General features: G+C 31.4%; 2 protein-coding genes across 3 annotated transcripts; both read left to right on the top strand.

The window, feature by feature from the left end:
• Window positions 1-568: 568 nt before the first annotated feature.
• On the top strand, window positions 569-2,492 carry LOC145841308 (tectonic-1-like). Its single transcript, XM_082948669.1, has one exon. It carries the CDS (start codon window positions 569-571, stop codon window positions 2,228-2,230), a length of 1,662 nt encoding a protein of 553 aa, XP_082804795.1. The 3' UTR covers window positions 2,231-2,492.
• Window positions 2,493-3,856: 1,364 nt separating this feature from the next.
• Window positions 3,857-14,134, top strand: LOC145840953 (ATP-dependent 6-phosphofructokinase, muscle type-like). Of its 2 annotated transcripts, XM_082948309.1 has the most exons (20): window positions 3,857-3,961; window positions 4,296-4,369; window positions 4,436-4,513; window positions 4,659-4,770; window positions 6,396-6,529; window positions 6,796-6,930; window positions 7,298-7,426; window positions 7,623-7,764; window positions 8,131-8,306; window positions 8,390-8,454; window positions 8,667-8,754; window positions 9,156-9,203; window positions 10,120-10,266; window positions 10,503-10,573; window positions 10,979-11,069; window positions 11,333-11,485; window positions 11,843-12,181; window positions 12,658-12,754; window positions 12,879-12,984; window positions 13,305-14,134. In XM_082948309.1, exons 1-20 carry the CDS (start codon window positions 3,880-3,882, stop codon window positions 13,444-13,446), a joined length of 2,409 nt encoding a protein of 802 aa, XP_082804435.1. In that variant the 5' UTR covers window positions 3,857-3,879; the 3' UTR covers window positions 13,447-14,134. The 2 variants fall into 2 exon arrangements, with proteins under 2 accessions (XP_082804435.1, XP_082804436.1); XM_082948310.1 differs by lacking the exon at window positions 9,156-9,203.
• The last annotated feature ends 524 nt before the right edge of the window (window positions 14,135-14,658 follow it).

The following is a 14,658-nucleotide window of genomic DNA, read 5'->3' as shown; positions in this document are numbered from 1 at the left end:
ATAATTTTAATTGCTTTTATAAAAAAGTCTTACATGCAAATTTTAAGATACTGTGTATAAGAAAAGTTTTAACCTATATTTAAAATAATGCTATATGAATTCGTCATTAATTAATATTGTTTTTTTTTTGAAAATTGAATCATACTACTAGTTTCTTATTAAAATTTTTGTTTCTTCAATAGTGCTACAAATGATTCTAAGTTTTAAGTTTATAATGCTGTTTCCACATAACCACTGTGAATCTATTTTTTGTTTTCCACATTTGCAGTTATATTTTGTTACCTCATTAATTGTAAACTGTTTTTAAAATTTTTAGATCGACTACTGAAGATAATAAATAAAACTTTTGTTTGTAATGCACAACATTTGCTTGTAACTTAACGTTATGTCAATAGTTTAGTGTTTATTATTATTATCAAAAATAGTTAAGTTTGTTATTGACATTTAGATTAACTTAGTATGGTAATATTTAATTTTTGTTCAAGGTTTAAATGAAAGTATTTTTTACACTATTTTACCTGAACTAGTTAATGATACTTCTCTTACAAAGGAACATATATTTAAGACCATGCTTGTTTCAATCTTTATCTGTCTGTTGTGTTCAGTTGGCTTGAAGGCCCAGTGTGTGTGCGACCTTCAGCAATCAAGTTGTGAGATCGGGTGCTGCTGTGATTCTGATTGCAGCCAAGCTGACGTTTCCTCGTTTGAAACTTGCACTGACGAGCCTGTCATGACAAAGAAGTGCATTCCTTATAAAATTGTTAGGGCCAACAACAACCCCAATGTTGATGTCACCACAGAAGGCAGTCAAACGTGCGTGACTGACAATTCACCCAACACAGATCTTACCCTGTTCAGAAATGCTGAGTGCATAGAGAGAAATGACTGCGACTTTTACCTGCCACCTGTACCAAACTCAACTGTTTTTGATGGCAGTAGTCTCAGTGGAACTTTCTACAAATCAGGGGTCCCCATCTACACTATTTCTGTTAATAGCACTGCTGGATTTCTGAGTCTTCCCACTAGCTCAGAATATTCTAGTGATTGTCAGATGGAAAGCGTCAAATATTTATTGAACACCTCAAGTACATGCCAGATTAGTTTAGATACTGTCCAAGACTGCAACTCAACTGAAGAGCTGCAAATAAACTACTACACAAGAAGTTTTTTCATTCTTAAACAGCTAGAGTTTTTGGATTTGTCATCTGGAGTCAACTCAACAGGTTTACTAATTCTTGACTCCAACTGTACGGATGAAGTTAGTGGTAAAGAAATTGATTGCACTTCCGTTCCAACTTTATTGCCAAACAATACTTGCACTGGAGCTGTTAAAGCAGTTTCATTTCAAATAAAAACTGATGGTCTGAGCGGTATAACAGAAGCATCTGCTATCATAACAATAGGTTCTTTCACGGAAGACGATTTGCCTCTTCAGAACAGCTTCAATGTAGAGTTTGTCGCTGCAGTTGCTGAAAACACTCCTGTTGTGGGAATCCAACCAAACTACGGGTACTTGTTTGGTCAGGAAATTAAAACAGAAAGCCAGTACACATTAAGCCTGGTTGGCTATAGTGGCTCAAACACTTGCAGTGGTGACTTCAGAAGGCCGCTTAGGTTTGGTGAGAGCGCAGCTTCCAGCTGCATTGCCACTTTTTCTCGAGATACCTTGTGTACAAATTTGCAGGACAGTCTTACCAATTTTTTGAAAGGAACATACTTTCCAGCAAACAATTCCCTCATTGTGCCAATATCAAACCAGCCCTTTTCTGACGCCATTCAAGTTATTGTAGGTGAAATACCAGCAGCAGCCAATACGACCAACACTATCAGAGAAGGGTGCACTAACTTGGCTATTGGTGCTGAATACAAAATTTTGTACTCACAAAACGGCAGTGTTGGAAACTCGCAAACTTTCATTTCAGCAGCCAGTCTCACTTTTCTTCTCACCAACTTGACTTTTGTCTGCCGCTCCACAGATTGCTTAAGGAGTGGCTTGTTCAAAGTGGACGTTGTTACCTCAGTGACGTTTGATGACATCACACAGACAAGGGGAAGAGAGGCTGACCCGATACCGGCTGAGAAGTGGTTCAGTTTTGTGTGGCCCATCACAATTTCATTGAGTTCTCCTTTCACCGACTTCTATGTGATTAAAGAAGTGATCCCAACAGTCATTGTGCTGGTACTTCTCTTCCTTGACTTGTTTATTTTTATAAATAAGCAGTTCAAGTAGAGTTGTGATAGTTATTTCCGGATTTAAAAATAAGCTTTACTTAACTATATGCAAATAAGCTATAGTAAAAAATTACAAGTTTTTTATTTTTTGGTTTTACTCTTCCAGCTTATTATTTTTATAAGTTTTATGAAAAATTCCACAGATTTTTTTTAAACATTTTCATTTTAGAATGCCTCTTTAATTATAAGTTACATAAACATTTTAGTTTCAATTGATTGATTTCTGTCAAGTTTTACACTTACCTCTTAAACTGTATCTTTTGTACCAAAACTGTATTGCGAATATTCACTGTGATTTTAATAATGCTTAGTAATTTTTATATGTATATTTTTTCAAAAATATGTTTACCTAGACTTGATAATTCTTTATAAATATTTTTGAATGTTTTTACTGGAAAATAAGTTACAAGTTTAGACTAGGAATTAATTTGTTTGTTGATCAAAGTTGTTATACACATAAGTAAAAATAAGATATTGTTAGCTAATTAACCAGTATTTTACTTTTAAACTCTTAAGCTAATTGTTTTGAAAATTTGTATTGCTTTAAAAGTAGTTTAAAATTAAGTTTTATTTCATAGATTTATTTGTTAAGTAAGTTATAACAAACACTGTTTAATTAGTTTTAATTGTTTTACCTTGTAACTGTAATGACAAAAAGTCATTAAAACTACTTTGTTTAAAATACTTGTCATTTAAAAAAGCAAATATAAAGTAGTAGTCTAGTTTTGCATAGTTTTTGATGTGTTGTTATATTAGTTTTAAAATATTTTAGAACCAAATTTTAATCAAGGAAATTTTTATTTTCAGTCAAGATCTTAGAAATTAAATCAAATATCTGAAGAATTTTGAATTAAAACTAATCATGGATAGATATAATTTTTTCAAAAATAATTTATTTAGCTTTTATAGGTATTTAATTAGTAATTTAAACTGTAAAAAAAGTTGATTTATTAGTTTTTTGCAAATAATTTTTTCAGGGTTTCCACTCAAGCTTACATTAGATTAGTTTGAAATATCTTAAAAACTCAGGCTAATTACAACTTTTTTGAACGTGTTTGAAGTTCTTGTTTAAAAAAACTGGCGTGTTTGAAGTTTTTTTTTGCGAAGCTCAGTATAGTTTAGATATATATTTTTATTCTCAGGGTAGTTTTTATGACTATACATCTTTTTTATATAATTATCTTGTTTTTTGTTATTGATATGGTATTTTTGGATGTTTAAGTTTGATAAATAGTTTTTTTCAGTTTTGGAATCTTAAGGTTGGATTTTTTACTACAAAGTTGGTGCATTTTTTATTTCTATACACAATTTTCTTAAAGTTCCTTTACTGAACTTTAAACCTTTGAGTATATAAATTATAAAGCTGGTATAGTATAGAATAAATTTGATGATTTAAAAAAAAAACATTAAAAAAAGCTTTAACAAGTGGCAACCCTGTTTGCTTTTATACTTTAAACACATATAAAGTTGTGATTTAACTAGCAGTTTGTATGTTATTTAGCTTTTATAAATTGTTGTGGTTATTGATACTAATAAGTGTTCTGGTAATTTTGTAAGCTAAATTAATCAAACTTCTTAAACACTGTGTAATAAAAACATCCTTTTACGCCAATTATTTTTATGTAGCATAGAAAATAAGGTAGTAGAATGTCAAGTTTAAGTAATAGAAGCCGTGATTGTGAACCGCAGAAATGCATTGGAGTTTTCACCTCCGGGGGAGATTCACAAGGTAACCAAGTTTTTTTATTTAAATTTCTTAACTTTTAACTTTTTTAACTTCTAGCATGTTTTGTTCCTTTATCTAACTTTAGCTCTATTTATAAAAAGGTGATGGATATTTGTATTAAACCTTCACTCATCTCAAAGTAAAATACTTGGCTTAATGTTATTTTAGAGCTTAAAAAATAGTGATTAAAAGCAAGTATAGTTTAAACTATAAACAAGATTTTGCTTCATGTAAGAAGATAATAAATGTAGAGATTTAATAGTTGGCTTAGTATAAAAACACTATTTTTATTGGTGATTCAATCTTCTTTATTTCATGTATTAATTGACAACTCAAGGTATGAACGCGGCAGTTCGTGCTGTGGTCAGAGTGGGAATCGCCAGTGGGGCTAAAGTGTATCTCATCAAAGAGGTTTGAACATTATTTTATACTAAATTGCACTTTGTCACTCAATTAAATGTTGTGTTTGTTCAACAGGGCTACCAAGGTATGGTCGACGGTGGAGATAACATTGTCGAGGCTACCTGGCAGTGTGTGTCTGGTATCATACAGATGGTTTGTTGAGTGTTTAAATCAACAGTTTATTTGAAGTTTTCTATGGTTTTATGTTTATTTAACTACTCATTTCAGCTACTAAATTAGTATGTTTGTAACATTTTCACGCTTAATATTCAACAAAGTCTTGGTATTTTCAATCCAGGGAGGTACGGTGATTGGAAGCGCAAGATGCAGTGACTTCCGTGAGAAGAAGGGAAGACTGAGGGCCGCGGCCAATCTGGTGGAAAGGGGCATCAACAGCATATGCGCTATTGGTTAGTTGTATTGAAAATTTGTTGAAATTGATTGCTGCTTCAAGTATGAAATTAAAAGGACATGTTGTTCATTTTTAAGGTGGATATTTAACTTGTTGTGTTTTGGTTAGTAAATTAGAATGAAAAAAAAACAGTTGCTTTTGAATTTGGTATGTTTTACGTTGTATATTGTTTTTTTTTTTGCACTGAAAATGTTTTTAATGTAAAAGTTAACAGAAATTAAATTTTATAACTAAATCTAAGTTATATAGTAAGTAAAAATAATTTTAATAAATAAATGTTGTTTTACACATCATTTCAACCAAAAAACCGTCTTACTATTTTATACATTTTTGAATAGCTTTATATGTGATTTAGATCGTTTCTTATAAAAAATAATGAAATCTTAAGTTTAAATTGTCATAATCTTCCTAGTAATGTTTATATAAAAGCTTAGTAAGACAATATAAAAGTTGTACATGTTATATTTTTACTGGCAATAGTAAGATAATACATAGATAGTTATATAATAAGTATGTTATATAATCTTTTATAGCGCGGCTGCCAAAAACTTGAACTTGGTTAATTAATGTCTGTTCTAACCTATGTTATAAATGAAAACTTTATATTATTTTCTAGTGTTCATGTACAGGCAAATGACTAATAACGTTTTAATTAAATAATAAGTTTGTTCGAATGTTTTCTTTAAATCTTATCACGTATAAGTTATCAAAAAAAAAATCACTTTTTAAATTTAAAACATAATTTTAAGCAATACTATATTGTAAATATCAGATAAAAATATAATAGTACTTCCTTAGTTTAGTATATGCTTCTATACATGGTGAAACTTATATTTTGTGAATGTTTTATTGTTAAAAAATTCATAAATATTTTTTAAACTGTTTCATTGGTTAAATTTTATTATAAAAAGGTTTTGTATTAATATAACTTTTTTAATATTAATAGTCTTAGGAATTGATTAATATAAACAATTTGTATTTCAAGCAGCTACATTTAGATTTTTTTAGTAAAACTAGTTTATTTCTAAATGTTTAGTTTAGCAAGCAAAAATGATTATAACGTGTTTTATGCAAGTATTTTAGTTTACTTGCTTTTATAAAAAACCTATAAAATTCCAAACCCAAGTTAATTCATTTTCTACCTTAAGGGTAAGCAGCGTTTTTAAGTTGGCGGGCGAAATATGGAAAGTTTTAGTTTTTAGCGGGCCGGAGCATTTTAATTTCATTTAATTCTCAAAATTTATTCAATTATTCAATTTATTTCTAAAAAATACCAATTCTATGTCAAACTATTTTTACTATATATAATGTAAGTTTTAAGTCTACCATAAATTGTGTCTTAGATTTTTGTTTTTTATTTGTTTTTGTTCATTTAAAAACTCGGAATATCGTAATTTCAAAATTTGGTTTAGCGGACCAGTTTCACATGCTAATGAGCCGCAATTTTAACTTCACGGGCCGGTTTTTAACACGAACGGGGCCAACCCATACTCCTAGGTAGTACTGTCATCACCACCTATTAGTCACTAAGTTTTTATTTTAACTGGGCCCATGCTACTTTTAAAAATATTTAGCATGTATTTTTTGAATTACCCCTCGTTAAACACAACTACTTTGCAACAGGCGGAGACGGATCGCTCACAGGGGCGAACTTGTTCAAAGAAGAGTGGAGCGAACTGCTGCTGATCCTCGTCGATCAGAAGCAGATCACCAAGGAGCAAGCCGATTCCAACCGGGATCTCAACATTGTCGGCCTGGTGAGACTGATGTTGTTGTGATGTTTAGATAAAAATCTATATACTTGCATTTTAACAAACAAACTGTAACAAGTTATGTATATTTTCAAAAAAAAAAAGAAGCATGGGTATTTATACTTAACATAATTTAAACCAGAAAACGCATTAAGGAAAAAGTATAAGTCTAAAAAAGGACTTAAATATGTTTTATTTTTATTATAAAGTTTTAAAAGTGCAGCTTGACAACAACATGTGTGAAAATCATTGTAGCAAACTAATTTCAACAGGTGGGATCAATAGACAATGATTTCTGCGGCACTGATATGACGATAGGTGCCGACAGCGCTCTTCACCGAATCATGGAGTGCATTGACGCGATCACTACCACCGCTCACTCGCATCAGAGGGCTTTCGTTCTTGAAGTTTGTTTTTGTTAAATATTTATTTGTAAGCTTCAAAGCAAGCGATAAATTCTGTACAATCCAATTTTTTTTTGAACTAACAACTGTGTCAATATTCTTCTTTTAAACTTGATGAATCATTAGCTGTTATATCAATTTATTAACTACCTAATTTACGTCAGTGGTTTTTAAAATTAAACTATACCGTATTGTATCTTTTCTAGAAAATTTTGCAACAAACATAGAATGATTTTATCAGTGCAACGGTTTGTTTATAATCCCAAAATTGTTTATAATGCAAAAAGTGTCCCAAATTTCATACAAATTACATTAAAATTTTATTAAAAAAAGTTTTTCATACAAACAATTACAAGTGAACAATTTCCAGGTGATGGGAAGAAACTGCGGATACCTGGCTCTTGCGGCGGGACTCGCATGCGGGGCCGATTGGATATTCATACCTGAGCAGCCTCCGCAGGACAACTGGGAAGCGGCCATGTGCGCCAAACTTGCTAATGTTCGTTTCACCACTGCATTGTTCATACACTAAAACTATTAATTTATGTATTTTTAATTACAAACATTTTGATTTTTTTGTTAAACTAATTTCTTTCAAGCCAGTTTTCCTTGCACAAAAAGCATAACATTTTTATCAGTAATCAGAAAAGCTACCAAATTATGTTTTGTTAAGTTAGTTAGTAAACAATCAACAGGCGCGCTCGTGGGGAAGCAGGATGAACGTGGTGATAGTGTCGGAAGGAGCGATCGACATGAAGGGGAGGCCAATCACCAGCACGCAAGTGAAGAACATCATCACCGAAAAACTTCAGCTCGACACCAGGATCACCGTGCTCGGTTGGTCGTTGAGATGAATTTGATATAAAGTGTGGCGAGTGTAAAGTGTTTTGTGTTAAAAGTCCTTGTAATTAGTTCGATTGAAGTTTGTGACATTTTTTAAAAGTTCTAAAGTTTTTTCATTTTTAACCTATTCTTCTTTTTTTACAATAGATAAACTGTATGTGTTTGTGTTTTAGTGTTTTGAAAGTTTAAGAGGTGATAATTGTTTATTTTAAGATTAAAAAAAAATATTTTAGAGGTTAAGGCAGTATTTTACCTTCGTAAAACCTTACTACCTTAACCTCTAAATAAAACAAAAAGTAAAAATAGAAGAAATTAAAAAAAAAAAAAAAATAGAAAAAATATATACCATTATTTCTTCAGGTCACGTTCAAAGGGGTGGAGCCCCATCTGCGTTCGATCGTCTCCTAGCAACAAGAATGGGGGCTGAGGCATGTTTGTCGTTGCTACAGGCAACCGAAGATGAACCATGTAACCACGTGATCACATTGGATGGAAACAAGGCTGTCAGGTTGCCTCTGATGGAGTGCGTCAATAAGGTTAAAAAACTTTAAGGAGTTTCACAGTTACAAATACAGTGATTACTATACTTAATAATAAACTAATTGATAATTTTTTACAGACACGTCAAGTCGGTGCTGCCTTAAAAAATCTCGACTTTGAAAAAGCTGCTAGCCTTAGAGGAAGGTTGTATATTTATAATAAGGAAAAATATTTTGTTTAGATTATCTCTTTAAGATCAATACCTTTAATTGCTAGAATTTAAACGAACTAAACAAACTATATTTAAGGTTTCAATAAAATGATTATCAACTTGTTTTTTACGTCAACTTTTACTCTAGCTTAATAATTTAGAGTATGATAAATGTGGATATTTTCTAAACTAACAAATGAAACAGAACGTTTCTGTCAAACAAGAACATATACGACCAGCTAGGCGCAATCACAAAGTCTTCCGACGACAACATACCTGCTCATATCAAACAGGTCTCATAATTGTTTCAGTGTTTTGAAAATCATCTTTCTTTTAACATTATTTACGTTTCATTAGCAAGCTCATGTAAGTTATGATAAGTACTTTATTTTTATTAGAATGGCTTTAAAACTAATTTGTTTGAAGACTTAAAACTTTACAAAAAAAAACTTACTTCTAACTAATCTTCTAATCACATATTTCAAATACAGTTTATAATTTTCATATTCAGGTTTTATATTTGATTTAATTTTTTTAACAGTCAATTTTTTTAAATATACACTGAAATGAGGAATTTTTTGTATTTCTATAAACTTTTTTATGACATATAAAGCAACTTCAATTTACTGATTGCAAAAACTTCACATTTTTCATTACTTGTTTTAACATGAGTTTCATCATCCGTTTTATTCAGTTTTTAGAATCTGATCCGATTCTGTTGAACACTTCATATGCCGAACAGGTTAAATGCATGTTTGAAGGCAATATTTTAATTAGTCACTAAGTGGATTGTGTAATTTTTAATTAGTTTTATTTGTTGTCGGATAAAGTTTTATATTAATAAGTGCTTGGTTGTTAAGTTAAAATCAGTATATTTCAACAAGTTTAAGTTATTTACTAAATAATGCAAATAGACAAAAAATTATAAGACTAAGATCTTAAACGGAACTGGTAAATGAAGTTTAATATTTTTTAATATATATTTTTATTTTTAAGATTTATTGCCTAGGTAAGTTTAAGTAAACAAAATTTTGGTGATCTTAGAAATAAGTTGAAATTTATAGTGGTTTTTTTTAAGTAGTTTTGCATATTGATTGTTTAAATCTTATAAATAGTATTGTAAATTTTATTGATAGTTTTTATGAATTGTTTTTTTTTGCTTTTAACTTTATAGTTGAGTAATCTAGTCATAATTTTGTTTATATGTCAATTTGTAGCAGGGACATCTAGTAATCAATTATTTGCATGACCACTGAAAGTTTTATTTATAATTTTTCGAATGAAAGTAGTATACTTATTTAATTTACCTTTATTTGATTAGGTGGTTATAATAACCACTGAAAGAGTAGTTTTACAATATATTAATTAAGTTTTTAATCACATAATTTATACTTTTTAGATCAGAAAAATACTTACCGAAGTAAAACAATATTTATTAAACGTTTATTTAATAATAATTAAAGTCCTCTGATAAATATACAATAATATCAAGTACTATTTAATTCAATTTAGAAAATTCCAACAGCATATTTAATTTTTGATTTCAATATAGAGAGTACACTGAGTGTATGTCTTCCTAATTGATCTAAATAACCTCTAAATGTACATGTTAATAAATAAAAAAAAAATGTTAAAATTCCATATCAACCAATCAACAGCTGCCTTACACGGTTGCCATAGTGAACGTTGGGGCGCCAGCTGCCGGAATGAACGCGGCGGTGCGGGCTGCGACGAGGAGCCTGATAACATCGGGCATGAAGGTGGTTGCCGTGCAGAACGGATTTTGCGGGTTCGCCAATGACGAGGTTACTTGATAGTTGTTAACTTATAAAAATAATTTATAACAACTTATTGACTGTTTAGTACAAATAATGGACTGGTAATTAGAACTTTTTAGAAGTTGCTAGATTGCTGTTTTGATTATTACTACTTTTAAAGTAAACATTTAAAAAAACACTTACTAAAAATACCAAAAGGCGTGTGACATATCAATTAATTAATGTAGAAAGTTAGAAGGGAAAATTATTTTTTTAATTAACAGATATACGAGTTGAAATGGGACAGTGTGGACTATTGGGTCGGGTCTGGTGGATCCATACTCGGAACTAGAAGGTTTGATGTTATTTCAAAAGCACTTTTCAATATTACTATCCTGAATCAGCTATTACTTGTGTTTGAAATAAGCTTTCAAAGTTTCTTTATAGATATATAGAGTGGACTTTAAAGTATGTAGTGGCTTGTATTAATAAGCTAAGCTTAAACGTTAACATCTTTGTGTGACAAAAAGGTTGGCACTGAAGTAGTTTTCATCCTAAGTATGCTCTTTGATTATAACTCTATTTTTTTTTGATATTCTGATTACTTGAATTTGTTTTTACTTATTTATAGTTATGTCAACCTATTAAAGCAGGTTTCTAAAAGCTCAAACGGCATTAAATATATCTTATTTAGATTGCTTGAAATCTAGTTCTTTAATTTATTAAAAAAAACACTTTTAAAACTATGATGTTCAAACAGAGCATTACCGTCGCAAGTAGGTATTGACAACATTGTGGCTAACATCAGAAAACACAAGATATCTGCAATTATCATCATTGGTGGCTTCGAGGTTAGCTTTTTACATATTGGCTCTTACAGATATTTATTATAAGCATGAACTGTAACCTACAATCTTTTTAAATAATTAATCGTTATTGCAGTGTCATGTTTCTTTTATAAACTTTAATATATCAAACTATACAAAACTATAAGTTCCATAATATTGCGTTATTTTCCTTCTTTATTATAATTAGAATATTAAATTATTTAAATTACAATGAATTGTTCTATTTAAATGTCTTACAATTTAAACTTTTATACAAACTTGTACAGGCGTTCCACGGCGGGTTGGAACTGACAGAAGCTCGTTCGAACTGTCCGGACCTGCAAATTCCCATGGTCGTCCTGCCGGCCACTTTGTCAAACAATGTCCCTGGCAGCGATCTGTCCATCGGTGCCGACACCGCCCTCAACTGTGTGTGCGAGGTAACAATAATTATGAATGTTTTTTCATGGTTTTAGAGCTTAAATGTATAAGATATTTAATAAAAATGATGTTCATTCATATAAATCTGTTTTTATTTTGGCTTATCAACTTGGTTAATTTTCAGTTTTGTTAATTTTTTCACTACCACATTAAACTGACCAACACTAACTTATTAAACTCTGGTTTTATAAAACTTTTTAACAAATTATTCTTTTACATTTATCATGTTTTTTATTTTACCCATCGCTTGCTTAATCATTTTTCTACCAGCACATTAAGCTGATTGACACTAACGCATCTGATGAGTGTAACAAAACACTATTTTACAACTTATTAACATATTACTCATACAACAGTCTTGCGACCGCATGAAAATGTCGGCGTCGTCCACCAAGCGGCGCGTGTTCGTCGTCGAGACCATGGGCGGCCACTGCGGCTACCTGGCGACGCTGTCGGGGCTGGCGTCGGGGGCGGACCAGGCGTACATATTCGAGGAGGAGTTCACGCTGAAGGACCTGCAGAAGAACATCACCCACCTGAGGACGAAGATGCAGGGGTCGGTGCAGAGGGGGCTGGTGATCAGGAACGAGAACGCCAACAGCAACTACACCAGCGACTTCCTCACCCGCCTGTACAGCGAGGAGGCCGACGGGGTGTTCGACTGCAGGCTCAACGTGCTGGGACACATTCAGCAGGTTTGAAATTGTTAAGTTGATTTTCAATACATATTTTTCAACGTGCTGGGACACATTCAGCAGGTTTGAAATTGTTTGTTTATTTTATTTTCAATACATATTTTTCAACGTGCTGGGACACATTCAGCAGGTTTGAAATTGTTGATTTTGTTTTCAATACATACTTTTCAACGTGCTGGGACACATTCAGCAGGTGATTTTCAATTTCAATTGTTTTGTTACTCGAGATTGATATTTTTGTTTTTAAGTATGTTGAAAAGTTTAAATAATCACCAGGTTGTTTTTGTTGTAAGTTTGTGTATGGTTTATAAAGTTTTTGCTAAGTTAGTTTTCTTATTTTGACATACCATTACTGCTATCAGAATGCTTATGAGTTTCAAAAGTCTTTAAGTATAGGTTTGTATAAAGTTTTTTTTTATGTAATATAACATTATTTTCACCTGTACAAACAAACTAAGTTAAATCTATATGAAAAGGGCGGATCCGCTTCTCCGTTCGACAGAAACTTCGCGACGAAATGCGCGGCGAAAGCAAGTTTCTGGATAAAACAAATGCTGGTCGAGCACGCTACAGGTAACTTGATTTTTATGACTTGGCAAAAAATAAATCAGCTGCTTGAACGCTGACATGAAAACTCGTCATGCATATATTTTGTTGCGAAATCAACTGTCACACGTTGCAATAATGTTGATAACAGGTGGAACTCAGTGCACCGGAGACGAAACAGCGTGCCTGCTCGGCATGAGGGGAAGGAACATGAAGCTGCAGCCGCTCAAGCAGCTCAAGCAACAGGCTGATTTCAAGTTGGTTGTTATTATGTTCTATGTTAAAGTTAAATGTAAACAGTTGTTTGCTACCTCAGTTAGTTCTGTTGACAGAGTTTTCAAGCCTGTAGATTGCTAAATACCGAATAATAGTTGTTTAGAAATGAAACCAATTGTGCTAAAAGTTTGCGCTGAGTAGATGTATAATAAACGGATATAGATAATATGCACTCATTGTTTTGTTACCACCCTCATAAACCAATGACTTTACTAGCATACACTTGAGAAATTCACATTTAACTCAACAAATTCTCACACTTCTGGTCACACAACTAATTATAACGACAAACAATCTAAAGGTACAGGCTGCCGAAGCAGCAGTGGTGGATGCAGATGAGGCCGCTGCTGAGGCTGATGGCGAACTACAACGACGCCAGCAGCTACTACCAGTCGACCGTCAGGACCACTTCCAAGGAGCTCCGCGACAGGCACATTGTTTAACCGCTAGTGGGCGTCTCAGGGTATTTTAAAATTAACACAGAGCAATACGTTGAGTAGCGTTAGATCATATGAGTTTTTTCAAACTGCTTTTTCGATGTTGTGTTGTTCTTTGTTTTATTAAAACTTTATTTAGTGTTAATTTTTATTAGTATTTGGTCGAGTATCATTTAAAGATCATTTACTTTATTTTTTACAAATACTCAAAATATATTTTTCTTGTACAAATTTCCTAAATACTTTATCACCAGTTCACTTAGATAATTAGTTGATAACTTCAACAATTTTAAACTTAATTTCAAGTGTTTTAAGTGTTCTATTAATTTGTAGTCATTCGCACAATCTTCTATATGCAAGTTTCACACACACCTGATAGTATTGAGCTTAGTTTTTACGACATACACAATTATTTTCTATATATTTAAAGCCTGACACATTTCTTTTTTTCCAAATTTATTTGAACTTCCTACTCCCTGTCGATTAAAGTTATAGGCTTGGTGTAACTATTTTGGTTAAAGTTAAATTTTTGTGAACTGATGCTAAATCTCTAAATTGTGTCAAAATATTTGCATGGCTTCTATAAGTATTATACGTAAAATTTTTTATACGTTATTTAGGTTTGAAATTAAAAATAATTCTGCTTTTTTATATCGTTTTATTATTTATCGGTTGTTGAATAAACTACATATATTACGTACAGGTAAAATCTTTATAAAGATCCTAGTATTGATATCACAACTAGTTTGAATAAAATTGCCTTTTATTAAATATCTGGGCAAAAAATTGTAGTAAAATATGTTCTAAATAAAATAAATTTTAAAATATTTAATCAATTATAACTTAGTAAAACTTAAACAAAGAATATTGTTACTGAATTTTAATTATCAGTGTTTCACGGTAGAAATTTTTAAAAGACCAGCTTATCATACTTAACTCTTTTTCCTTCTAAGATGTTTTTAATTATAAATATACTAAACTTCTATTTGAACTTACATTGAAAAACGTCAAGTGTGTTCAGGGTTGCCAAAAAGCCTGGAGTTTGACAATTTAGGCTACAAAACCTGGAATCTGAGAAATTAAAAATAAAATATATTGAAAAACCTGGAATTTTCATGTTTAGTACTAAAATTTCGATTTTTCACAAAAAGTATAGATGAAAGTTTATGTCATCATCAAAAATATTTTTCACAAAAACACATTTAAAGAAGCTTTAAG

The sequence above is a fragment of the Thalia democratica genome, chromosome 7 (genome assembly GCF_965202585.1).
Source record: "Thalia democratica chromosome 7, ktThaDemo2.hap1.1, whole genome shotgun sequence".
Classification (NCBI taxonomy): Eukaryota; Metazoa; Chordata; class Thaliacea; order Salpida; family Salpidae; genus Thalia; species Thalia democratica.
The sequence above is the reverse complement of the archived record's forward strand: the minus strand, read 5'-3'. Positions and strand labels throughout refer to the sequence as shown.